This window comes from Triturus cristatus, chromosome 5_1 (genome assembly GCF_964204655.1).
Source record: "Triturus cristatus chromosome 5_1, aTriCri1.1, whole genome shotgun sequence".
Taxonomy (NCBI): domain Eukaryota; kingdom Metazoa; phylum Chordata; class Amphibia; order Caudata; family Salamandridae; genus Triturus; species Triturus cristatus.
The window spans coordinates 49,638,982-49,663,725 of NC_140587.1; the positions used below are offsets into that span (position 1 = coordinate 49,638,982).

A 24,744-nucleotide genomic window follows, 5' to 3' on the forward strand; every position below is an offset into this window, starting at 1 on the left:
ACGGCGCCTCGTTTTGGCTTCCATGGCGCATCACCGGTAAGAAGAAGATATTCCAGAGTTCTTTGGAGAACGGGATGAAGATATGTAGCTGCCAGGCGTTTCCGGTGCCGAGATCGAGGACATGTTCTCGTCGGAAAGCACCGATTCAGATGCTGATGTCGAAGTAGAGTGGCTCCCGTTGGCTCAGCTTCCACAGCTGAAGGTTACCCCAATGAGTACTACTCTCCCGCATACCACTCACGCCTGGGAGGCACTAGTTTCCAGTTCCCATGCCTTATCAGAGGCGGAGCTGGAAGTAATGGCTTGCGCTGTGTTTCACCTGACAGCAACTTGTAATTTAACAACAAAGGATGTCCCGGAACTCAGCGACCCTCTAGTTTTGTAAGACAGTAGACACACACACACACAGACACTCACACAGACACACACACCTCCTCACACAGACAACTCTCTCTCTCTCACACACACAAACTCCACACATACCTACAGACAACACACACACAAACTCCACACACACCTACAGACAACACACCCACACCCACACACACACTCCCGCCTTCCACATATCTCACACCCATACCTTAGGCTCCCTTTTTTATCTGGAAAACAAAAATATATTTTCACACAACTGATTTTGGCAGAATTTATCAAGAAGTGGGCTTGGGACGCTAGATCGTGACAAAACAAAATATTGCATCTGTGGCTTTTAGTATTTCTGTATAAGAGGCTGCCACAACTTTGCTCAATATCTTATTAGACACAACTGAGTATCTTTCTGTGGCTTCTGTACCACTGTCTTGGAGGTTTATACTGAGATTCATGGGCTTGAAACCACTTCCTTCGCCGTTGTTGGAGTATCACATTCCCCTGAAACAAAGGAGGCCATCTTTGGATGAAACAATTTGTTGTGTATTAGAGGAACCTACCTTGTCTCCCTAGTATACTCGTTGCTCTGGGACAGGGGTCTCCAACCTTTTCTGTAGTGAGAGCTACTTGTGTTCAATGAAAATCCTCCTGAGCTACTTATATTTTTAGAGATGTAGTAGTAACCGCATCGGACAAGATTACTGGCCACCATATGCAAGATTACTAGCAGTGATGATCTTCGTGCTTTAGGCATGGTTGCCAGCAGGAATGTAAACAAGCATTGAAAATGCAACAGGTCTCGCCTTTGGTTAAGTTAAAGTCATTTGGTTTGCCAATGGTATTGTATAGCAAAGCAAATGGCTTTAACTTAATAAAAGGCGAGAGCTATTGCATTTTTAATGCTTGTTGTTAGGGCACTTCATCTGGGATCTTTTCAGATCATTTCGATATTTGCTCTTCTGATGTCAGAAGCACATTTTAAATATTATTAGTGCTTGGGAGTCCTCTGGTTGGCAGGCTCACTTGGCACAGCTTCGCTGTTGTTGTTTTTTAATTTTTATCAGGCTTCTTGGCTTTTGCACATATTTACAGACTTTGGTTTTCTCATGTAGGGTATTATCGTGTTTTTAAATCGGACTTGTCTATTGTTTCTTTACACAATTCATGTTATGTTATGTTAGCATCATTTATAAAGCGCGCAGCTGCCCCAACGAAGGGGCGTCCCGGCGCTAACAGCAGTATCCAGACAAGAGACGGTTAAGCCATGGGGAAAAGAAAGGTTTTGATAGCCTTGCGAAAGGATAGCAGACACTCCAAGCTGCGGATCTTTAAGGGGAGGGAATTCCATAGCTTGGCTGCAAGGAGACGGAAAGATCTGCCACCAGCTCTCGATCGCTTGACCCTGGGGACAGAAGCCAGGATCGATCCAGAAGAACGTAGCATGCGGCTGGGGGTGTAAGGGGTGATCAAGCCCGACAGAATCTCAGGTGTAGAGAACTTTAGGATTTTAAAGGTGAGGCATAGGGTCTTGAATTCGACCCTTTTAGCGATAGGGAGCCAATGGAGGCGGCGAACAGCCCCGGCTCCAGAGCACGATCTCGAGAGTCCAAGTATGGCACGTGCCGCTGAATTCTGAATGCGCTGCAAACGGTTCAATTCCGCCTTATTGGCGCCCAGCAGCAGGGAGTTCGCATAGTCAAGTCTGGAAAGGATAGTAGCCTGGACTATGAGTTGACGTGTAGTCGCGTTGAAAAAGCGAAGAATGGGCCTTAAGCCGCGTAGCAGACCGAAACAAGTACCAGCAATTTTTTTAGTGTGCTCTTGAAAACCCAAGGTCGAATCGAACAGAAGCCCGAGGTTCTTTACCACCAGCTTGTGAGATGGGGCAGGGCCTAGGGAGGGGGGCCACCACTGAGAGTTCCAAAGCCCCTTATCCTTACCCACCAGTAGCACCTCAGATTTATTGGCGTTGAGCTGGAGACAATTCTCCGTCATCCAGCCCGCAACCGCCTCGAGACCCGTCCGAAACTGGGTGGCACCGTTAGCATAGTCGTCCGAAAGGGCCACCATCAGCTGGGTGTAGTCTGCGTACGAGACCATGGAGAGACCATGGTCGCGAGCAACTGCTGCCAGGGGCTGAACATAAAGGTTAAACAGAGCCGGGCTAAGAGCTGAGCCTTGCGGAACCCCCTGCTTAGTGGGCTGAATAGAAGAAGCGAACGGGGGGGCATAGACCTGAAATGATCTGTCAGACAGGAAGGAGCGGAACCATTCAAGAGCAAGATCTTTTACTCCCGCTTCTACTAGCCGACGCAGAAGGATCTGATGGGAGACCGTGTCAAACGCGGCACTCAGATCGAGCAGTACGAGTGCAGCTGTTTGACCTTCATCTAGGATGGAACGCAGATGTTCACTCGCCGCTAAGAGTGCTGTTTCGGTGCTGTGGCCAGCGCGAAATCCATTCTGAGACTGGTCTAAGATCATGTTATTTAAAAAGTCAGAGAAAACTTTGACGTGTGCCTCCGCCACTTTAGCCACCCAGGGCAAGAGAAATCGGACGAAAGTTTTCGGGCTTAGTGGGGTCCAAAAGAGGTTTTTTCAGCATTGGGAGCACCTTGGCCTGTTTCCAAGAAGTGGGAACCGAAGCCATGCTAAATGAGGAGTTGATGGTCAAGAGTAGGGGTGTAAGGAGAACGGGTAAGCAATCTCTGAATTGAGCCGGTCTCATGGGGTCAAGAGGAGAACCCGATTTGACTTTGGTGCTCAGAGCAAGGAACCCCTCATACACAACAGCTTCAACAACCAACCAACGCACACCATGACCGAACAACCACCCCCCACCACCACCCTCCACGCCTGGACCCCGATCAGCACCGAAGACACAATCCGCACGATGAACTCCATCCACTCCGGATCACCGACCGACCCCTGCCCTCACCACGTCTTCAACAAGGCCGACGCTGTCATCGCACCCCACTTGCGAGACATCATCAACACATCCTTCGACACCACCATCTTCCCTGAGAGCTGGAAACACGCCGAACTCAGCGCTCTACTCAAGAAACCAACAGCGGACCCCACCGACCTCAAGAACTACCGCCCCATCTCGCTCCTCCCGTTTCCAGCCAAAGTCATCGAGAAGACCGTCAACAAGCAGATGGCCGCCTTCCTCGAGACGAACGGATCCCTCGACCCCTCACAGTCCGGCTTCCGAGCCAATCACAGCACCGAGACCGCCCTCATCGCCGCCACCGATGACATCCGAGCCCTGATGGACAATGGAGAAACAGCGGCCCTCATCCTCCTAGACCTCTCCGCGGCATTCGACACGGTCTGCCACCGCACCCTAGTACGGCGCCTCAGCAACATCGGAATCCAGGACAAGGCGCTGGAATGGATCATCTCCTTCCTCGACGGAAGAACACAGAGAGTCCGCCTACCACCGTACAAGTCAGAGGCCTCCGAAGTCATCTGCGGCGTCCCTCAAGGATCATCTCTGAGCCCCACCCTCTTCAACGTCTACATGAGCCCCCTCGCGGCCATCGTACGCAAACACAACCTCAGCATAATCTCCTACGCCGACGACACCCAGCTGATCCTCTCCCTGACCAACGACCCCGCCGCCGCCAGAGCCAACCTGCACGAAGGGATGAAAGAGGTAGCCGAGTGGATGACGACCAGCCGCCTGAAACTGAACTCGGACAAGACGGAGGTCCTCATCCTGGGCTCCTCACCCTCCGCCTGGGACGACTCCTGGTGGCCTCCCGCCCTGGGCACCGCACCCAAACCGACAGACCATGCACGCAACCTGGGCTTCATCCTGGACTCCTCCCTCTCCATGACCAGGCAAGTCAACAACGTCTCCTCGGCGTGCTTCAACATCCTACGCATGCTACGGAAGATCTTCTGGTGGATCCCCACCGAGACCAGGAAGACCGTCACCCAGGCCCTCGTCACCAGCCGACTGGACTACGGCAACGCCCTCTACGCCGGTACCACCGCCAAGCTCCAGAAGAGACTCCAGCGGATCCAGAACGCCTCAGCCAGACTCATCCTCGACATCCCACGAACCAGCCACATCTCCGGACATCTGAGAGACCTTCACTGGCTCCCCGTCAACAAAAGAATCACCTTCCGCCTCCTCACCCACGCACACAAAGCCCTACACGACCAAGGCCCGAGCTACCTCAACAGCCGAGTCAACTTCTACGCTCCCAAACACCACCTCCGATCAGCCAACCACGCCCTCGCCGCCGTCCCCCGCATCCGAAGAGCGACTACAGGAGGAAGGTCCTTCTCCTACCTGGCCGCCAAGACCTGGAACTCCCTCCCGGCCGACCTGCGCCTGACCCAAGACCACCTCTCCTTCAGGAAGAAGCTGAAGACCTGGCTGTTCGAGCAGTAGCGGCACCCCCCCCCGCGCCTTGAGACCCTACGGGTATATAGCGCGCTTTATAAGTGTCACTGATTGATTGATTGATTGAGAGATGGGAGGAATGACCTCCAGAGTGGCATGAGTTGAAGGGCACTCCGGGGCCCTGAGACAGTTGGGGAATGTTTTATATATGGCTTCCACTTTTTGGATGAAGTAGGTTGCGAGTTCCTCACATTGTTTTCCAGAGGCGATAGTGGAGGTGGGCGGATCTTTCCTCTTTTTCAGATCGCTAAGTATCTTAAAAATGCATTTCGAAGGATTATTGCTAGAAGCTATCTGATTGGTAATGAAAGCGGCTCGAGCTAATTGTATGGCTTTATGGTAACTTTTGATGGCATCTTGATACTGTTTTTTCGCTAAGGGGCAGTAGTTCTTCCTCCAGGCGCGTTCGCGCTGTTTGCAAACAGTCCGCATAGCGGCAAGGGAATCCGTGAACCAGGGATTAGAGCCGGAATTGCGGCCCTTAGTCCAATTAGCAGGAATAAGGGAATCTAGAGCCACATATAACCACTCACAGATAGCGTTATAGGCTTGTTCAGGGTTGGTGTCAAGGGTAGGAGGACAGGAGGACAAAAGGGCCAGCAAATCATCCAGCTTAAGTTTGTGCCAGCTGCGTTTAAGAGTGGCCCTGGATGAAGCTCTGGGCGAGGCCCCCACCTGTGGGAGGAGAATGGTGATGAGGTAGTGGTCAGACCAGCAAACTGGGCTGGGGGTTTAACCTGGAGGGAGGGGATATTGGAAAAAACAGGATCCAGTAGGTGACCAGCCGTGTGGGTAGGTCCCAGTACCAGTTGTCTTAATTGACAGTCTTCTAGATCAGCAATCAGGGAGCTGACGTCCGAGTCAGATGGATGGTCGAAGTGAATATTCAAGTCGCCAATGAGGCTGAAATTGGCTGTTCTAGATGCCAGTACATGGACAGCTTCCATGATTGCTACCCTGAATTCTGCTGAGGGACCAGGGGGGCGATAGACCAAGAGGCCAGAGAGATAAAAATTAGCATTGAGTTTGATGGTAAAACGGGCGCATTCGCGGCCTACTATGTCCTCCTTAACGAAAGTGCAGTGAAGGGGAGATTTAAAAATTACCGCCAAGCCCCCGCCTCTGGTTTCTCTATTGATAGTTCGAATGTTGAATCCCAGAGGGAGTGCGAGGCCAGGTTCGATGACAGTGTCTGCGTTGAGCCAGGTTTCGGTAATGAAGAAGACATCCAGGGATTCGTTCTCAATGAGATCATAGATCTCGTTATAGTGCTTTACTAAGGAGCGAGCGTTCAGATGGAGAATTTTTAAAGGAGTCTTAATAGGGGTCGAGGACAAGGGGGGCGGTAAAGGGCAAGAGTTGAACCTACACCTAATACAGCAGAAAGGTCCCTCCATCAATAAGCTAGGATGAGGATTACACCTGTGAATACTATGTCCAATGGAAATAGAGCCTCCCTGGTGAAACTGATCGTCCTGGGAGCAAAGCCAGCAGCGTGACTGGCAGCTGACGGCGTCCAGGCGCGGACGGGCGCAGACGGGCTTGCTTTCGGCGCGCCCGCTGCGCATGTCCGCTGCGCGCCCGAGTCAGCGTCCGTTTAAATGCAGTCATGAGGCAAAAGGCTGGTGCGCGGCACAGAGCTCCACCCAATATGGCGTCCCCCCGGCTTCCGCTAATGAAGCTGGGGTGCCGATCCGGTGTCGCCGCCTGGCCCAAGCACCCTGAGAGCGTGACAGCAGGTAAGCGAGTGAAGCGTAAATCACAGCGCGGCGATATCTAGAATTAGTTAAAAGCAAATGTTCCAGGCAATGCAGGCGAATAAAGTGCACAAAGCGATTAAAATAAATGATAGTGTTACTGGAAAGCGCAAACGCTACCTCCTGGCTCAAGCCTCAGGAGACAGCTCTATGTGCATACAATCATTTTTCTGTTTTTGTGGGAAACATTATTTCTGTCCTTTTAATTATATTCACATGAAGAAGCTAGAGATAAAAGTACCAAGTGAAAGTCTTTTAGGAAATAGTTTATGAGACAGTTTTGAGTCCACCTTGCCTCCTCCCACCGATCCTGGTAGATTTGATAAAAGGCAATCGTTGCTAAGGGCATGACAGAGAACTTTACATCAGCAAGCGTATCGACAAGGGTGGCATCGACAATGTACTCAGACTGCGCTGTTTGGAGACGTTCGAAGGCAACCGATGGCAAACACTGAATCAGACGACTGAAAAAAGACAATCGAACCATGGAGCCAATGTGCATGCAACCTACCAGTAACAGGTGGCGCACCCGGAGACCAATTTTGCACTCTCGGGTACAGAGCGAAAAGTCAAAACACGGTCACAATGATATCCAGATACTGAAATGTAGTCACAGGGAGATTCTGGAATATTTGGGGAATATTTCATTTAATATTTACTATTCAGTGAGATGAAGGTTGGCTTCTAGGTACACTGCACTGAACAGTTCTCTACTGTAATTGATTTAGAAAGCAAGCTCCCTCTCTATTTCCAAGGCTTGAAGTAATCATTACAATGACTGTCTATGTAGGATTAACACAGTGAAGCTCAAATGCATATCTTATTAGCTCACATGAGCTCTTGGGACCCTTCTCATTTCATTGATGCAGAGTGATGGATGAAAAGCAGAGTGAGACAGGAGTAGGCTGTTTAATCCACTGAGCTATCTTTTATGATGACAAATCTCACCCGTCTTCACTGTGCCAGCATTGGCATTCTGAGGCATTACTTGGCGACTCGTGGACACTTCACCAGATAATGAGCCAATCCAAGGTCCAATGTGGCCATTATAAATAATGTGTAGTCTGGGACGACTGGACATGTGCAGTAAGTGTGAGTATGAGCGTGCACATGCATGAACACATGAGAAGCGTCAGTAGGCCAGTGGCTAAAGAGGGGCTTTAAGTTTCGGTATTGGATCCATTCAAAAGAGTCGCCACAAAGCCATCTCGGGACTTTGGAAACTGGTGTTTCATCAGAAACTCGTTACTTACCTGTAACAGATGTCCAGCTTGGGCCTCTTCTAGATTCGCAGGCTGGACCCAGGAAATATCCAAGGTGAAAGTAAAGTTTCTTATGGGCGTGGACCTGCGGCAGATCGCTCCACCGCCATCTGTAGATGGCCTCTAGCCGTGTACATCCCTTGTGCAATGCCCTGGGACCTGCCTCCACACCAGGCTTCCGATGACACGAAGCTACTGCAATGGTGTACGATTGTGAAGCTGTAATATACAACAACTGTTCTTCGTTCGAAATACATTCGCTTTTGCTGTGAGCCCTGGGTTCTTGCGCTCGTTCAGTGTTGCAAATTTCATTTCCCTCAAAACAACGAGGGGCCTAAAGAAAACATCAACACTGTCAGCAACTGTCAACATATTTTGTATTTGATGCAATATTAAGAAAAACAACTTTTGACTTCAAATTCCTCATCCACAAGCACATGTTCAGCATCAAGGCCCACTGAGAAGCGCCCTCAAAATATGTCCCAGCAGAACAAGCCACGTGGACTAACTGCTGCTCATGCCTGCACACACTCACATGCGCACACACACACACACACACACACACGCCGCAGACGCAGAAATACTCACCATCAGAGCCGCCTTGGAAGACAGGCTGGGGCTGAACGTAGGGGGGCTGCGGGTACGCCTGCTGGGGATAGGGTCCCTGGGGATAGGGTCCCTGTGGATAGGGTCCCTGTGGATAGGGTCCTTGCGGATAGGGGCCCTGCGGATAGGGGCCCTGCGGATAGGGTGCTTGGTTGTATGGCCCTGCAGGGTATGGCGGCTGCCCATATGGTGCCATTGTCGGGTAGGGGGCTTGCCCATATGGAGGGGGAGGTATAGGCGGCTGCCCTGGGGCATGAGGTGAGGGGTAGGGGGCGCTAGGGTTAGGGTATGCCTCCTCCGACACCAGGAAACTCTTCTCTTGAGACATCTTCAGGAGCAGTTAGACTGTTTCCTGTGGGACAAACAAAGGGAAATCATAACAGTGAGCGAACGATTTTAGAACAAGCAATGACTTTCCCACAATTAGCAACAAACAAGCAGAGAGCAATGACTTGAACAAGAACAATGAGAATGAGTGATCAGAGAGGAAAGCCTCACAGTCGAAAAGGATGTTACTTACCTGTAACAAGAAGCTGGACCAGCACCTTGTTTCAGTTGTCAAGTCGCCTGCTAGCCTGCTACGCAGCAGCACACCCTGACACTACTTATGCTCCATGTTTTGTGTGACACTCAACGGTTCCCTCTGGACTGTGGCGCTTCTCCGGCCTCCAGGTAGGCAGATAATGCCCGTTCACAAAAGAAACATTCATCCCCCCCAACTGGTGATCAAATACCAAACAGCCCTACTTGGCCAAGCTGGTAGATAGAAACCACCCAAATGGTAGCAAGAGACCATCAAACACCCAAGAGGCCACCCGGACACCCAACTGGTAGCAAGAGACGGTCCAAATACCGAAGAGACCACCCAGACACCCAACTGGTAGCAAGAGACGGTCCAAACTACAAATAGCCCACCCAGACACCCAACTGGTACCAAGTGACGATCCAGACACCCAAGAGACCACCCTGCCACCCAACTGGTAACATGAGACCACCCAGACAAGCATCTGGTAGCAAGATTCCACCAAGGCGCCCACCTATTGAGAAAAGAGCACAAAGACACCAAACTGTGGGAAGAAAGTACAACACCCAAATGGTATCAAGAGAGCAACCACATACCCATCTGGTAGCAAGACACCACCCAGACACCCACCTGTGGGAAGAGAGCACAAATACACAAGTGGTAGCAAGAGAACCACACCCCCAACTGGAAGCAAGAGACCACCCAGACCCCACACTGGTAGCAAGAGACCACCCAGACCCCAAACTGATAGCAAGAGGCCACCCGGGCGCTCAAAAAACCACCCAGACACCCAACTGTGAGAAGAGAGGAGAGCAAAATACGCCCATATAATAGCAAGAGAGCAACCACACACCCACTGGTAGCAAGAGACCACCCAAATCTCTAACTGGTAGCAAGAGACCACCCAGACACCCAGCTGTGGGAAAACAGCATAAAGACGCCAGAATGGTAGCAAGAGAGCAACCACACACCAACTGGTAGCAAGAGACCGTCCAGACACCCAAGAGACCGTACAGACACCCAAGAGGCCAGCCAGACACCCAAGAGGCCAGCCAGACACCCAAGAGGCCAGCCAGACACCCAAGAGGCCAGCCAGACACCCAAGAGGCCAGCCAGACACCCAAGAGGCCAGCCAGACACCCAAGAGGCCAGCCAGACACCCAAGAGGCCAGCCAGACACCCAAGAGGCCAGCCAGACACCCAACTGGTAACAAGAACACACTAAGACACCCAAATGGTGGGGGGAGCACTCGGACCAGCATGGTCCAGGGGCCCACGTTTCAATGGTACTGAGTGATTCTTGCTCTTGGCAGTTGGCAGACACTCAGCTAGTGAGAAGAGAACAACCTGACAAGCAACTGGTGTAAAGAGTGTCCCCAGACATCCAAAACGTATAAAGAGAACATCGACACCCAACTGGTGAGAAGAGCACACATAGACACCAAACTGTGGAAAGAGAGGACACAGACACCTAAATGGGAGCAAGAGAGGGACCACACACCCAACTGTGGGGAAGAGACCAACCAGACACCCAATGGGTGAAAAGAGTGCACCCAGACATCCAAAAGGAAGAAAGAACAGCCAGACAGCAAACTGGTAGCAAGAGCGTGCCCAGACTAGCAGGCTCCAGGTGCCCACATTCCAGTCGAATTGAGTGCGTCCTGCTCTCGACAGTGAGCCAACTGTTGATGGAATGTGGCAGTGGCTGACATTGATTGGTGCCTTTCTGCCATCAGGTTCCCCAGATTCCTGGCTCTAGAAGTGCCAGATTTAGTGCTCTGATGAGCGGAGTCCTTTTGTCTGAGAGCCCTCAGTCATCTGACTGCTCCGAGCCACAGGCCGGAACTTGTGAGGTCCCCCAGGGCTCGAACTGTGGCCCACTGCTGTTTCACAAACTTGAAGTGCCTTGTGCCGTGTGTCAATCCAATGCTTGATAGCCCTCCATAGTTTTGGAAGTTGTAAATGAAACTATTTCTTTCATTCTCATACCGGATGAGAGCATTTAAAGTGGATCATTAAATACATACTTTAAACGAAGTTTATTTAGTTGCTATAACTCGCACTTTCTTGGTAACAGTAAATGCTCATTAAAGAAAATTTAACAGGAAGCAACAAGAGTAGGGGTACACTTGGGTAGAGTTGTGTCCCTTCAATAACCCTGTTTGTCGCCTGCTTGTGGCAATCTCACCAGAGCCACTTTTAAGACTCTGGGTGTATCTAGGGTGGAGGCCAGACCTTGCCCACTCAGATCAATTTTGCTTGTAATACACAGCGCCGTCACTGTTGGGACAAGTTACTGGTTTAAGAGCGAGAATCTTCCCAAGACTATTTCCCAAAGAGAACTTAACTTGGACCTCTAGCTGAGGCCAGTCCAGGAGCTCAGGCACAACACTGTGGCCCTGGGTTGGAAAGACCAAACCCGCCTACCGGGATGAGCTCATAAGCGCAGTCGGTTCCATGATCCTTCCACACAAACGTCCCACCTATTTTTACAAATAATTGTTGTCTTCTAAACATCTGAACCTTCAATAGATAGTCATGAGTTGGGGGGCTAGAGGTTAACTAATGGGGATATACTGGGGGCTACACTTCCTGAACCCACAGTAGGCTTGGGATGGTGGGCAGCAAGGACACTTGTAAACATGAAAGGGGTTTTGGCCAAGACAACCCCTCAGAGGATCAAAGGTCTCCTTCGAGACCTGGGATGCATGCAGGGATTAAGTAAGTGGGAAAAGATTGCTATACCCGGCCAGCGACGAGCAGGGTGAAGGTGGCATGAAGTCATGCGATGTATTAACCGCCCCCCCCCCCCCACTAAGGCATGTGGATATCTGCAGCTCAGGGACATAGTGAGCCCATATGCGACTCTTAAAAGGGATGTACAATGCAGAATACTAAAAGAAAGTCTCCAATAAAAGCCATCTACATGATCCATGAAGCCACAGTCAACAATACCCTAGATAGGCTGAGGCTAGTGTGGGGGAGAGGCACGCGCCCATCCAAGACCCACCCAGGGAAAAACCTGGTTACTTTCGCTGTAATATATTCTCTTTGCATCCGATTTATGTACATGAAAGCAAAATGTTTCTTCTCCTCAGCGCTGCTCTCTGGGGTAGGCAGTAACAGAGCGCCATCTAGAGGTTTCACTGGTCGGGACCCATTCAAGGACAGCTCAGGGGTAAACCTGGGCAAAAAACGGTGCATTTTTTGTGCTCCCACTGGCAGTGTTAGTCTAATCTTGTTCTTAACATTCGTCAAAAAGGAGTAAAATAGTCCGTCGTGCAGGCCTTCTGGAAGAGCTGCCAAGATCTGTCCAACACTAGGGAGTGAAACAGGCCTGTGTTACTAGGGAGTAAAACAGGCCGGCACGCAGCCCTACTGGAGGGGGGCTCAGATCCGTCCAACACTAGGGAGTAAAACAGGCCCGTGTTAATGAGGAGAAAAACAGGCCGGCGTGCAGCCCTTCCGGAGGAGCAGCTCAGGTCTGTCCAAAAGTAGGGAGTAAAACAGACCTGTGTTATTGGGGAGTAAAACAGGCCGGCGTGCAGCTAATTTGGTGGGCTGCCCAGATCATGAAATCATGCACACTCAGTGCACACAGATCTCTAGATACTCCCAGTAGTTGAACATATCAGATTAGGGATTGTGTGCCAGGTGCAGTACTTTGTAGGGCTCCACTGTCTAAACTTCTCTTCTCTTTGAAACTCAATCTAGCAGCGCGTCATGGCGGCTAAAAACCGCAGCAGGAATGTATATCAGTTGATGTTTGCATCTGGATCCATTAAGCATATTAACACTGTGTAACCACAGCCACAGGTCAAACATGATAGTATTAAATGTGCAGGTTTTACAATACGCCTGTCCTTTAATGCCGCCCAGGGAGCTCCCACAAACACCACTGAACAAGTCAATGCACACTACTGATGCCCTGAGGGAGGTGGTGAAGGGGGTGTGGAGTGGTGCTCAGGGCAAGAGATGTCAGTCACTGGCAAAGGTTTCTGTAGCACATACACCAGCGGCTGTATGATCTGTAAAGGGGGCTCGGTCTATAACACCGATTAACAAACTGTGCCTTTTTGCATCTCAGCTCTGGATACACCACTGTGGACCAGGCAGGCCCAGCTCTGTTCAAAGGATAGCTCCGGACTAGGTCTAATGGGATAACTTTTCAGGCTACTGGCAGATGATGCGTTAGGACTTCAGATTGTGTAATAGTCCAAAAGATTCACTAAGATGCCCAAGGACCGCCATCCAGAAACTTCTGCTCCGCCTCCCTTCGACACACCCCATGCATTCGCCATAGCCACAGCGGAGGCTGTTCCTCTAACCTCACCGCTAAGTCCTGGAACGCCCTCCCCCTCCAGCTCAGAACATCGCCCTCGCTGACAGACTTCAGGAAGAGACTCAAGACCTGGAACCCCCCCCACCCCCCACACCTCCAAACATCGCCCTCGCTGACAGACTTCAGGAAGAGACTCAAGACCTGGAAAACCCGCCCCCCCCCCACACTGCCAAACATCGCCCTCGCTGACAGACTTCAGGAAGAGACTCAAGACCTCGAACACCGTCCCCCCTCCCCCACCTCCAAACATCACCCTCGCTGACAGGCTTCTGGAAGAGACTCAAGACCTGGAACACCGTCCCCCCTCCCCCACCTCCAAACATCGCCCTCACTGACAGACTTCAGGAAGAGACTCTAGACCTGGAACCCCCCCCCCCCCCCACACACCTCCAAACACCACCCTCGCTAACAGACTTCAGGAAGAGACTCAAGACCTGGAACCCCCCATCACACCTCCAAACATCACCCTCGCTGACAGACTTCAGAAAGAGACTCAAGACCTCGAACACCGTCCCCCCTCCCCCACCTCCAAACATCGCCCTCGCTGACAGACTTCAGGAAGAGACTCTAGACCTGGAACCCCCCCCCCCCCCACACCTCCAAACACCACCCTCGCTAACAGACTTCAGGAAGAGACTCTAGACCTGGAACACTCCTCCCCCCCCCCCCACACCTCCAAACATCGCCCTCGCTGACAGACTTCAGGAAGAGACTCACGACCTGGCTTTTTTCCTAAGCCCAACAACATAGCGCCTTGATACCCTCACTGGTGATGAGCCGTGCTTCACAAGCACTGATTGACAGTTCCTCCTTGATACGGACAGGGTATATAGTTTTTGTACAACATCCCCACTACCTGACGTTGATGGGTCTTAACCCCTTCCCCGCTCATGACGGAACCGCTCCGTCATGAGCCACGGTTGCAGTGTGCTCATGACGGAACGGTTCCGTCATGCCACGACCGTTGGCGGCCGCGCCGCCCACGCGGCGCTGTTTCCCCGCCTGTGCGGGGGGACAACGCAACTGGGCTGAGTCATGACGGAACCGCACCGTCATGAGCACAGCTCAACCGTGGCTCATGACGGAGTGGCTCCGCCATGAGCACAGCGCCACCGTGCTGCCCCCCGCACCCCCCAGCGCTGCGGCGGAATTCCCGCCGCAGCGAAAGGGTTAATAATGAAGGCGTGTCTCATAAAAATAATAACATGCTGAGTTTATGGTTGAAAGAAGCACCACAGCCACAATGTTTTCCGGAGGATTTACAACACCGCCTTCAGATGAAAGATAGCAAAAAAACATGTCCTTAAGTACGATGTGACGTAATGGGATTTTATTTGAAAGCTACTCTTTGTTCACTTCTGCAAAGGGTATTTAAGAAGTTTCAATGTAATTAAACTGCATAAGGATAAAATGTATGGATTAAAAGAGATGCACACAGCTCTCCCCCGGTCGTCAATTTTGCGGAGCCGCAATACCGGTTCTGTGTTTCTGTCCTTGATATTTTCACAATAATCGGTAGAAACTAGTTAGAGTGTGTTCTATTTAATGCAGGGTAGATCCATACAGAGCGTACAGCACGCATTCTTCAAATGCAGGGCTGGTCGATACAGGACTTACAGCATGCATTCTTTGAATGCATGACTGCTCGATACAGGGCTTACAGTACGCATTCTTCAAATGCAGGGCTGGTCGATACAGGACTTACAGCATGCATTCTTTGAATGCATGACTGCTCGATACAGGGCTTACAGTACGCATTCCTCAAATGCAGGGCTAGTCGATATAGGACTTACAGCATGCATTCTTTGAATGCATGACTGCGCGATACAGGGCTTACAGCACGCATTCCTCAAATGCAGGGCTAGTCGATATAGGACTTACAGCATGCATTCTTTGAATGCATGACTGCGCGATACAGGGCTTACAGCACGCATTCCTCAAATGCAGGGCTAGTCGATACAGGACTTACAACATGCATGACTGCTTGATACAGGGCTGACACGCATTATTTGAATGCATGACTGTTAGATACAGGGTTTACAGCTCGCATTCTTCAAATGTATGACTGCTTGATACTTGGCTTACAGTACACATTCTTTGAATGTATGGGCTATTCGATACTGGGCTTACATGACACATCGTTCAAATGCATGACCAATTGATACTCGTTTTACAGGACGCATCGTTCAAATGCATGGCTGCTGGATACTCAGTATTTATCCTTCTAATGGATATCTGGTCACTCAATATGTTTACAGTATGTATCCTTTTTAATAGACAGCTGCTCACTAGCTAGATAATAGGTTTACAGTAATTATACTAATGGATAGCTGCTCACTCAACACTGTTTAGAGTATATATCCTTCCAATGGATGGCAGCTCACAGCTCAATAAACTAAAACAAGACATTCCTTACAGTAGAGATTTACCAACCACCCGTCCAAGACACCCTCTTAAAAGATGTGCTCAATCTTATTGTTTACTGACAATCTTTTTCACATAAAATCTTATCAACAGGAGACTACAACTAAAGGGTGGATAATCACTATATCAATCCTGCAACTAACTACTTGATAATACACTCATACACTAACAGGTTTAATCCTACTGTGACAGCCACACTCGAAGAGCACTCTTCATCTGGTACTCTTCCCCCACAGAAAAACCACCAAGGTTTCTCCTCCACCTCTAGTGTGAGCTGATCAAAAGGTGCGAGATAAACCAAGGGGCAATCACAGTGGCAGATCGCGAAGGCCACAATCAGCGAGCAGCCTTCATCTGGTACTCTCCCACAACAGCGAAACCACCAAGGTCTCTCCACAACCTCTAGTGTGAGATGATCACACGGTGCAAGATAAGCCAAGGAGCTATCATCGTGGCAGATCGTGAAGGCCACAATCGGAGAGCACTCTTCATCTGGTACTCTCCCACAACAGAGAAACCACCAAGCTTTCTCCACAACCTCTAGTGTGAGCTAATCACACGGTGCGAGATAAGCCCAGGAGCCATCACAGTGGCAGATCGCGAAGGCCACAAGCCGCGAGCAGCCTTCATCTGGTACTCTCCCACAACAGAGAAACCACCAAGGTCTCTCCACAACCTCTAGTGTGAGCTGATGACAGCGCGAGATAAGACAAGGAGCTATCATAGTGGCAGATTGTGAAAGCCACACTCGAAGAGCACTCTTCATCTGGTACTCTCCCACAACAGAGAAACCACCAAGGTCTCTCCACAATCTCTAGTGTGAGCTGATCACACGGTGCGAGACATTCCAAGGGGCTATCATAATAGCATAAAAAGAACAAAAAATCCTTGCCAGACAACAGTAAACCACTGAATCAGAAAGAGGAATAAGTAACATCACCAGGATACAAACAACCTTCACTCCTACTCAGCAACTCTGAGAACATCTTCTTTAAAAACCACCATGATCCAAGACATCTCCACAGCCTGCTTAAAACATTTCCTGGCGTGGAATAGCACAAACCCTGTTAATGTATCACGCTTATATGCTCTGGTTCAAGGTGAATTGAAACAAAGTCCTCACCACATTCAACAAACCATCCATTACTTACAATCTCTCTTACCTTACCTAAACTCTACAGCTTCAAGCACACCTGGAACAGAACAGCATTCTACACGGACCCCGGTATGGATCTGGACCGGCGAAATGAGCCAATTTCTCATTTGCCACATTACAGAACTTTGCTCCACCCTTGATGTAGATAACTAAGCCACCCTTATACTCCTAGTCCACGTGACGCGAGATGGGGGGGGAGATGGGGGGGCCACAACAATATACTTTTACCCACTTACCTACAAGTATTTAATATCAACAAGTACTCGTTTTAACTATGACCCTTCTATGTCTAAAAACATTAAAATCTCTCCTTTGTCATAATAAAACGACAGACCTGAACCCCCTATCATGTGAACATTTCTTTCATGATATTTCCATATAAGGTTAACATCTCTGTGCAAAATACAATCCAGTTCTGTGCAAACTAATGCAATAATTTCCTGGATGCGAGTATTTTTATCTCTTAGGTGTGTAATTGAAACATTAGATTGAAAAAACAAAAAAAACAAAAAAAAAAAATCGCCAAGTACAAACAACAGTTTATGTTAAAAAGATAATTACATGGTAGTGGAGAGAAACTGTAATACAACAGTCCTCTCTAAACCATATACTCTTAAATAGAATCGACTCACAGTTTCTATACTAACAATCACTTGTGAGAATATTGTGGGTAGTTTTTCCCTTTGTGCAAGATTAGACAAAGTGCATGTTCTATTACTATCAGGAAAAATTACCTTTCCTCGCGATACCCTATCTTATATTTGGGGGTATAACTAAAACATAACAACAACCTCCGTATACCCATTCCATCTCCGAAGTCTTGCAAGTCTTTTTTCTTAATTAATTGATCCTGAACAACAGCCAAGAATCTCCCTACCGCGTAACACCCGGGTATATTATCACATCCGAAAATTAATTGAAGGAGATCCTCTGTATGTCGAATCTGAGTCAATCTAAAGGTCAATCCCTACTGCATAACACACAGGTATATTATCACATCCTAAAATTAATTGAAGGAGATCCTCTGTATGTCAAATCTGAGTCAATCTAAAGGTCAATCCCTACTGCATAACACACAGGTATATTATCACATCCTAAAATTAATTGAAGGAGATCCTCTGTATGTCGAATCTGAGTCAATCTAAAGGTCAATCCCTACTGCGTAACACACAGGTATATTATCACATCCTAAAATTGAAGGAGATCCTCTGTATGTCGAATCTGAGTCAATCTAAAGGTCAATCCCTACTGCGTAACACACGGGTATATTATCACATCCTAAAATTAATTGAAGGAGATCCTCTGTATGTCGAATCTGAGTCAATCTAAAGGTCAATCCCTACTGCATAACACACAGGTATATTATCACATCCGAAAATTAATTGAAGGAGATCCTCTGTATGTCGAATCTGAGTCAATCTAAAGGTCAATCCCTACTGCGTAACACACGGGTATATTATCACATCCGAAAATTAATTGAAGGAGATCCTCTGTATGTCGAATCTGAGTCAATCTAAAGGTCAATCCCTACTGCGTAACACACGGGTATATTATCACATCCGAAAATTAATTGAAGGAGATCCTCTGTATGTCAAATCTGAGTCAATCTAAAGGTCAATCCCTACTGCATAACACACAGGTATATTATCACATCCGAAAATTAATTGAAGGAGATCCTCTGTATGTCGAATCTGAGTCAATCTAAAGGTCAATCCCTACTGCGTAACACACAGGTATATTATCACATCCTAAAATTGAAGGAGATCCTCTGTATGTCAAATCTGAGTCAATCTAAAGGTCAATCCCTACTGCATAACACACAGGTATATTATCACATCCGAAAATTAATTGAAGGAGATCCTCTGTATGTCGAATCTGAGTCAATCTAAAGGTCAATCCCTACTGCGTAACACACAGGTATATTATCACATCCTAAAATTAATTGAAGGAGATCCTCTGTATGTCAAATCTGAGTCAATCTAAAGGTCAATCCCTACTGCGTAACACACGGGTATATTATCACATCCTAAAATTAATTGAAGGAGATCCTCTGTATGTCAAATCTGAGTCAATCTAAAGGTCAATCCCTACTGCGTAACACACAGGTATATTATCACATCCTAAAATTAATTGAAGGAGATCCTCTGTATGTCAAATCTGAGTCAATCTAAAGGTCAATCCCTACTGCATAACACACAGGTATATTATCACATCCGAAAATTAATTGAAGGAGATCCTCTGTATGTCGAATCTGAGTCAATCTAAAGGTCAATCCCTACTGCGTAACACACAGGTATATTATCACATCCTAAAATTGAAGGAGATCCTCTGTATGTCAAATCTGAGTCAATCTAAAGGTCAATCCCTACTGCGTAACACACGGGTATATTATCACATCCGAAAATTGAAGGAGATCCTCTGTATGTCGAATTTGAGTCAATCTAAAGGTCAATCCCTACTGCGTAACACACAGGTATATTATCACATCCTAAAATTAATTGAAGGAGATCCTCTGTATGTCGAATCTGAGTCAATCTAAAGGTCAATCCCTACTGCGTAACACACAGGTATATTATCACATCCGAAAATTAATTGTAGGAGATCCTCTGTATGTCGAATCGGAGTCAATCTAAAGGTCGGTAGAAACAAAGTTTTTCTACTAACTGAAAAGCTGCAGCAAATTATAAGTAAATGCAAAAAGGTCAGTGGTCTCTTAGACAGAAGGGACACATAGGTCTCTCCATCCCAGGGTGCTGGACCAGATTCCACCATATAAAAGCTGGTACTTGCACCAATGTAACCTTTAATGCCCACCTCCTTAAGTGTGTGTGCTCTTTATATTCCGCAAGTAAGATTGAATATGCCCCCTGTACCTTACATTCTTTAAATGGCACAGGTTATCTTTCTTACACACATCCTCTAAATCACTCCTGAAAAGACAGTGTGGAAGGTGTTCCGGGCACTATCTTTAACAAGCCATCCTACGAGAGGGGAGTGATTAGGTATGGATTGAATCTGCAAGGTGAATGTGGCACACCATAAGGTGTACCTCTCGCCACTGATGCCGAACATGTACATCTCAAGTACTAAGAGATGACCAAGCCAACTTCTTAATGTACGCAGGTGATACTCAGCTACTCATGGGCCTGGAGCAAGCGTCCAAACATTACAAAATGCCTTGTGCGCACACAGTGACAGTAGAAAGGAAGCTTTATCAGCCTCAACACATCCAAACCTGAAATCCTCCTGGCAAAGAAAAAAAAAGCACTGGAAAAGCACATTGGTCGGACGCTAGCGTCACTTTATCAAGGTTTGTTTCGTTTCTTCATTGCTTTTACAAAATGTTATTAAGTTATAGTTGGGAGGCTGCAGGCCATTATATATTTAAAAAAAACATGCTAAGATCAAAAAAACAAAATTGGGTGTAAAAACCGACATATTGCCATAGTAATTTCTAGCGTTAAGGGAAGTACTTTGTGCGCCAATGCGCTCCCTGCAAAAGGGCAGAATTCAGTCACTTACAGTATGGCAAGCCAAAGGCTGAAGTGGGCTAGCCCAGTGACCCATGCTGTATGAATGACAATAGACCAATGGTTGCAGAGCCATGACAGCCTTGGGTATATTAGATAGTGTTAGCGAGACACAATTAGAGGTCATTTTTTACACCGACTTCTCCTCTCCTTCGGCCCTCAAAGAAATACGGCAGTTAAAGATGTCTGTTTCCACTTATCCTCTCTGTGCCTAACCAGAGCACAGCTGGACTACTGTACTAACGAATACAATAAGAGTGTTGACCCCAGGTGACAAGCTCATGTGAAATCTGGACCGAGAGTGCAGAATCAGATGCCAGACTCAGTCTCCAACCCAGGTGACGAGGCCATGTGAACTCTGGGGCAAGAGTGCAGAATCAGGTGGACAGACTCCGCCTCACCCCCAGGTGATGAGGTCATGTGAACTCTGGACCATGAGTACAGATCAGGCAGCCAGACTCTGTCCCCACCCCAGGTGACGAGGCCATGTGAACTCTGGGCCAAGAGACCAGAATCAGGCTGCCAGACTCAGTTTCCACGCCAGGTGACGAGGTCATGTGAACTCTGGACCGAGAGAGCAGAATCAGACGCCAGACTCTGTCCCCACCCCAGGTGACGAGGCCATGTGAACTCTGGACCAAGAGACCAGAATCAGGTGGACAGACTCCGCCTCACCCCCAGGTGATGAGGGCATGTGAACTCTGGACCAAAAGACCAGAATCAGGTGGGCAGACTCCGCCTCACCCCCAGGTGATGAGGTCATGTGAACTCTGGACCATGAGTACAGATCAGGCAGCCAGACTCCGTCCCCACCCCAGGTGACGAGGCCATGTGAACTCTGGACCGAGAGAGCAGAATCAGACGCCAGACTCCGTCTCCAACCCAGGTGATGAGGCCATGTGAACTCTGGAACAAAACACCAGAATCAGGCGGCCAGACCTCGTCTCCACCCCCAGGTGATGAGGCCATGTGAACTCTGGGCCAAGACTGCAGATTCAGGTGGCCAGACTCCGTCTCTACCCAGGTGCGTAACACAGGCCCCCCGCAGTGCACGGGTCCCCCCCCCCCCCCAAGCTGCAGGGGGGCCCCCTCCGCCCAGTACTCGGGCCTTAGAGCTCCGGATTAAACCTGGAATGGGGGCCCCTTATCTTTCGTTACGCCAGTGTCTCCACCCCAGGTGAGTAGGCCATGTGAACCCTGGGCCAAGAGACCAGAATCAGGCGCCAGACTCTGGTTCCACCCCAGGTGACGAGGTGATGTGAACTATGGACCATGAGTGCAGAATCAGGCGGCCAGACTCTGTCCCCACCCCAGGTGATGAGGCCATGTGAACTCTGGACCAAGAGACCAGAATCAGGCGCCAGACTCCATCCCCACCCCAGGTGACGAGGCCATGTGAGCTCTGGGTCAAGAGACCAGAATCAGGTGGACAGACTCCGCCTCACCCCCAGGTGACGAGGCCATGTGAACTCTGGGCCAAGAGACCAGAATCAGGCGCCAGACTCTGGTTCCACCCCAGGTGACGAGGTGATGTGAACTATGGACCATGAGTGCAGAATCAGGCGGCCAGACTCTGTCCCCACCCCAGGTGATGAGGCCATGTGAACTCTGGACCAAGAGACCAGAATCAGGCGCCAGACTCCATCCCCGCCCCAGGTGATGAGGCCATGTGAACTCTGGACCAAGAGACCAGAATCAGGTGGACAGACTCCGCCTCCACCCCCAGGTGATGAGGCCATGTGAACTCTGGACCAAGAGACCAGAATCAGGTGGACAGACTCCGCCTTCACCCCCAGGTGATGAGGCCATGTGAACTCTGGACTAGGCCTGGGCTAAAATTCCGTTCTGCTCGTGGAAATTGCGATAATTTGACATTTTCGCATTCCGCGGAGAGCGCGAAAATGTCAACATTTCCGCAATCCGCATTTTACCGGAATTTTTTTGCTTGCTCGCGCTGTAAAATAATACATTCTCGCGTGCGATCGCCTTACCTGAATCCCCGCGTTCGCCGACAAGTTTTCCCGATCCGGTCGCGTTCTCCACGAGATGTTGGATTGTTGGTAGCCATTTGCGCTGTCTCACGACAGTTCGCGCCCACAGTAACGTCATTCGTCGCGCGATCACGTCTTTCTTCTCGCGATCATGCACCGCGAGACAAGTGAAAACAAGATGGCCGCGCCCGAGAGCAACCGCATGGGTAAGTTGGCGAGCCGCGACCACGCAGAAAATACCGCGAACGGGCGGGAAAAAAACTTCCGCATCTTCGCGATATTTCCGCCCACCCCTACTCTGGACCATGAGTGCAGAATCAGGTGGACAGACTCCGCCTCACCCCCAGGTGATGAGGGCATGTGAACTCTGGACCAAAAGACCAGAATCAAGTGGGCAGACGCCGCCTCACCCCCAGGTGACGAGGCCATGTGAACTCTGGACCAAGAGACCAGAATCAGGTGGACAGACTCCACCTCACCCCAGGTGACGAGGCCATGTGAACTCTGGACCAAGAGACCAGAATCAGGCAGCCAGACTCCGCCTCACCCCCAGGTGATGAGGGCATGTGAACTCTGGACCAAAAGACCAGAATCAGGTGGGCAGACTCCGCCTCACCCCCAGGTGATGAGGGCATGTGAACTCTGGACCAAGAGACCAGAATCAGGTGGGCAGACTCCGCCTCACCCCCAGGTGACGAGGCCATGTGAACTCTGGACCAAGAGACCAGAATCAGGCGGCCAGACTCTGTCCCCACCCCAGGTGATGAGGCCATGTGAACTCTGGACCAAGAGACCAGAATCAGGTGGACAGACTCCGCCTCACCCCAGGTGACGAGGCCATGTGAACTCTGGACCAAGAGACCAGAATCAGGTGGACAGACTCCGCCTCACCCCCAGGTGATGAGGGCATGTGAACTCTGGACCAAAAGGCCAGAATCAGGTGGACAGACTCCGCCTTCACCCCCAGGTGATGAGGCCATGTGAACTCTGGACCAAGAGACCAGAATCAGGTGGGCAGACTCCGCCTCACCCCCAGGTGACGAGGCCATGTGAACTCTGGACCAAGAGACCAGAATCAGGCGGCCAGACTCCGCCTCACCCCAGGTGACGAGGCAATGTGAACTCTGGACCAAGAGACCAGAATCCGGTGGGCATACTCTGGCTCCACCCCAGGTGATGAGGGCATGTGAACTCTGGACCAAGAGACCAGAATCAGGTGGGCAGACTCCATCCCCACCCCAGGTGACGAGGCCATGTGAACTCTGGACCAAGAGACCAGAATCAGGTGAGCAGACTCCATCCCCACCCCAGGTGATGAGACCATGTGAACTCTGGACCAAGAGACCAGAATCAGGTGAGCAGACTCCATCCCCACCCCCAGGTGACGAGGCCATGTGAACTCTAGACCAAGAGACCAGAATCAGGTGGGCAGACTCCATCCCCACCCCAGGTGACGAGGCCATGTGAACTCTGGACCAAGAGACCAGAATCAGGTGAGCAGACTCCATCCCCACCCCAGGTGATGAGGGCATGTGAACCCTGGACCAAGAGACCAGAATCAGGCGGCCAGACTCCGCCTCACCCCAGGTGACGAGGCCATGTGAACCCTGGACCAAGAGACCAGAATCAGGCGGCCAGACTCCGCCTCACCCCAGGTGACGAGGCCATGTGAACTCTGGACCAAGAGACCAGAATCCGGTGGGCATACTCTGGCTCCACCCCAGGTTATGAGGGCATGTGAACTCTGGACCAAGAGACCAGAATCAGGTGGGCAGACTCCATCCCCACCCCAGGTGATGAGACCATGTGAACTCTGGACCAAGAGACCAGAATCAGGTGAGCAGACTCCATCCCCACCCCAGGTGATGAGACCATGTGAACTCTGGACCAAGAGACCAGAATCAGGTGAGCAGACTCCATCCCCACCCCAGGTGATGAGGGCATGTGAACTCTGGACCAAGAGACCAGAATCAGGTGAGCAGACTCCATCCCCACCCCAGGTGACGAGGCCATGTGAACTCTGGACCAAGAGACCAGAATCAGGTGGACAGACTCCGCCTCACCCCCAGGTGACGAGGCCATGTGAACTCTGGGCCAAGAAACCAGAATCAGGCGGACAGACTCCGCCTCCACCCCAGGTGATGAGACCATGTGAACTCTGGACCAAGAGACCAGAATCAGGTGGACAGACTCCGCCTCACCCCAGGTGACGAGGCCATGTGAACTCTGGACCAAGAGACCAGAATCAGGTGGACAGAATCCGCCTCAACCCCAGGTGTTGAGGCCATGTGAACTCTGGACCAAGAGACCAGAATCCGGTGGGCATACTCTGGCTCCACCCCAGGTGATGAGGGCATGTGAACTCTGGAC

At 49.9% G+C, this 24,744-nt stretch overlaps 1 protein-coding gene across 2 annotated transcripts in view; it reads right to left on the minus strand.

Annotated features, from left to right (window-relative positions):
• Positions 1-24,744, minus strand: part of GRINA (glutamate ionotropic receptor NMDA type subunit associated protein 1) — a 312,477-nt gene that overhangs the window by 87,806 nt on the left and 199,927 nt on the right. For both annotated transcript variants that reach the window (XM_085604382.1, XM_085604381.1), the window contains exon 2: positions 8,391-8,760. In XM_085604382.1, the coding sequence (XP_085460508.1) occupies positions 8,391-8,736 (346 nt within the window). In that variant the 5' untranslated portion in view covers positions 8,737-8,760. The remainder of the gene's footprint in view (positions 1-8,390; positions 8,761-24,744) is intronic.